This window comes from Etheostoma cragini, chromosome 4 (assembly GCF_013103735.1).
Source record: "Etheostoma cragini isolate CJK2018 chromosome 4, CSU_Ecrag_1.0, whole genome shotgun sequence".
Lineage (NCBI taxonomy): Eukaryota > Metazoa > Chordata > Actinopteri > Perciformes > Percidae > Etheostoma > Etheostoma cragini.
The window spans coordinates 2,735,728-2,738,953 of record NC_048410.1 but is presented as its reverse complement, the minus strand read 5'-3'; the positions used below and the strand labels follow the sequence as shown (position 1 = coordinate 2,738,953).

At 41.4% G+C, this 3,226-nt stretch overlaps 1 protein-coding gene across 1 annotated transcript in view; it reads right to left on the bottom strand.

The window, feature by feature from the left end:
• osgn1 (oxidative stress induced growth inhibitor 1) overlaps nucleotides 1–3,226 on the bottom strand; it is an 18,150-nt gene that overhangs the window by 6,635 nt on the left and 8,289 nt on the right. The window contains exons 2-3 of the mRNA XM_034868508.1: nucleotides 2,336–2,398; nucleotides 745–881 (exon numbers count right to left, since the gene is read on the bottom strand). Coding sequence (XP_034724399.1) covers nucleotides 745–881; nucleotides 2,336–2,393 — 195 coding nt within the window. The 5' untranslated portion in view covers nucleotides 2,394–2,398. The remainder of the gene's footprint in view (nucleotides 1–744; nucleotides 882–2,335; nucleotides 2,399–3,226) is intronic.

Here is a 3,226-nt window from a genome sequence, read left to right as displayed (position 1 = left end):
GGACATCATCTACTGGACATCAGCAACAGTCCATCATCTACAGTCCATCATCTACAGTCCATCATCTACTGGACATCATCTCCTGTACCATCGGACGCCAACACGCCAAAACACACCGACTGAAAGAAACCACCGTGACAGAGCACCTTTCCATCGGGGTGCCTATAACATCTGACTTGTGTACCATGCTCTGAGCATTGAAAGTGGGACATTACTGTAAGACATTTATGTCTCATTCCTTCATTGTCAGACTGAAATAACAAAATTGGCACGACAACTCCACCTATACACCCGCCCGACCAATCGCAGCGGTCAGTTATGATGCTTCACCCTGTTTTTAATTGCATCGAATAACTAATAAAGAAACCTATCAGAAAAAATTAACACTTGAACAAACATCACCGTCTTAACAACTACCTTTAGGAAGCATTTATGTGAGGTGTACTTGTCCGTGTCCCATCCTCTAACATGGAGAGGGTGGGAGTTATGACCTATACTGCAGCCAGCCACCAGGGGGCGATCAAGATGTTTCGGCTTCACTTACATCAACTCCTGTTCCCACTGATGGAAGAAGACGCCATGGCACACAGTCTCCACACCACTCACTTAAAAAAAACTGAAGCTACAGTATGTGAGATTGCTGTCAATTGACTTCAGTTCAGCCTTTATGATCCTTCATTAAATTAAATGGATCCAACTTTTTTTCAACTAAAAACAACCTACTGTATAAAGTGTGTGTGTTACCTGCTCCAGCAGCGACAGGTGAGGCTGCTCTCCCAGTTTGCTGTGCAGCAGGGGGTTGGGATGCGATGCCCCGGGTGACAGGTAGGGTGTGTAACCTGACAACAGGTATGACAGACAGATCCCCGATGGGCCGTTACCTGAGAAACAGAGAGAGAAACAGAGAGAAAGAGAGAGAGAGAGAGAGAGTTTAAGTGGGACTGTAGCTAAGCATTGTGGTTGGTTGATTATTGATTATTAACCCACATAATTCTCTGGCTGCTGGTATTGTGTGTGAGCATTGCATGTTTGTACTTAGTTGCTACGGTAACCTTGCATTGCATTAACTCGGTCTAAAGAAACAACCGCAGAAAACCCAAATAGCCAAAATAAAACACTTGCAGCATGACTCGGCAACTTTGAATGACTCATTAACCAGTTCACTGACTCAGCAAAAGTGCACTCCAACACACACACACACACACACACACACACACACACACAAATGCAAATCAGTAAATTCCTTATTTTGCCTGCTCATGATGACTAATGGATATATTTTACACGTTCACTTTTTAAGAAACCGAAAAGTAAGTCATTATCTGGCTTGTGTTGACCTGCCAGCCTCGTTGTTCTGTGCAACGTTGCTTCACCCACTTCTGGCTGTAGCTGATGTCAACACTTTCTTCAGAATATGTAGAAAGTGTCAGTAATCACGCTTCCCATCACACGCTTCCCATCACACTCTTCCACAACCGCTTGCTAAACTCCGACTGCATCACTGCGTCTTCCTGTGTCGTGACGATGTTCCTTCACTCCTCACCCACTCCTTCTTCATCACTTTTGGGCAGATCTGTATGACAATTGGCTCAATTTGCTCTTATTTGTATGACAGTGAACTAAATATCTTTGATTTATGGACAAAACAAGACATTTGAGGACGTCATCTTGGGCTTTTGGGGAACACTGATCCACGTTTTTTTTTTTTTCTGACATTTTACAGACCAAACAAGTATCACTTTAAAAAGAATAATCAAGAGATGAATCTAATCGTTAGTTGCAGCCCTACTTGAGATTGTTAATCCATCACAGTGAACAGCGTGTGTGTGTTGTAATGTTTGTCAAGCTTTGCTTAATCGTTACCTGGTAAAGCAGCTGAGAGTGTGACATGTTGTTTTATCGGTGCGTTTAGGTGCTTGGGAGAACGTAGGAAAAAGGGAGTTGCGCTGTTTCATAGCTAGCTACACATAAATTATCAACCGCCTAAGCAAATCTAGCTGCTTCTGCTTTAAGGTTTCCACTGCATAATCAAAACGACAATATGCAACTATGCATGGAACGTGTGTGTGTGTGTTAGATTAGATAATGCTTAATTCTTGCCAAAAGGGGGAAAATCACTTGTTACAGCAGCAGTTTTTCCACGAGGAACAAACCAACAAACAAGTAAAGTGGCATAAAATATTGCAATGTAAGTGAAAAATAACAAAAAACACAGTAAAACCCCCCCAAAAGAGGTAGAAAAATACAGAGCTGTAGTAGCAATCAGCCACTCACGCGGCGCCATGTTGTAGTGTGTGTGTGTGTGTGTGTGTGTGTTTGTGTGTTTTGTTCTTACCGATGATCACCACAGGCAAAATCTCTCCAGGGATCATTTCTTTATCATGAAGATCCATTTTGACTGGGGATAGAAAGACATTATTATTAGAGAGCCCGATCCTTTTTATTTGTCCCACCGATGCTGATTGTTGTTGTTTATGTTACAGCAGCTGACACAGCTGTGTTACAGCGTAGTTTGTAGTTTGACTGCTTTGTGTAGTCAGGCAGTATTGAGCACTTCAAAGATAAAAAGTTGTCTAAAAATGCTTTTAAAAATGATTTGATGGAGAAGGCGCCCCTGTAGCAAAATATACAAGAACAAAATTCACATTTTCTATACGGACCGTGCAACTCTACAGTTTAAATAAAGACTTAGACTTATTATTATTATTAGTAGTAGTAGCAGCAGTATTATTATCCATGCAAAATCAAAATAACTTACATTATCTATAACAGAGATAGAGTACGGGTGAATTAGTCAATCATTTACAAGTCCTGGCAACAGTACAAGAGTCAGTTACGCATGAACTAATACACACACACACACACACACACACACACACACACACACTTCCCCCCCCCCCCGTCTGACCTCATAGTTTAACATAGCAACATGACCTGGACTAAACAAAGACACTCTGCCACGCACACACACACACACACTTGAAAGCAGTGTGTGACCTGGGCGAGTGATGAAAGAAGGTTAGCCAACAAAGAACTACCGGTATCCATTCTCCAGAAACTATAGATAAAGAAAATAGTCTCCTTGAAATGTTTGAAAACGTAAAACCATACTTCATATTCTTACTGGGAAAATGTATGTCAAGTGGTGTGTGTGTATATATATATATATATATATACACAGTGGGTACGGAAAGTATTCAGACCCCTTTAAATTTTTCACTCTTTG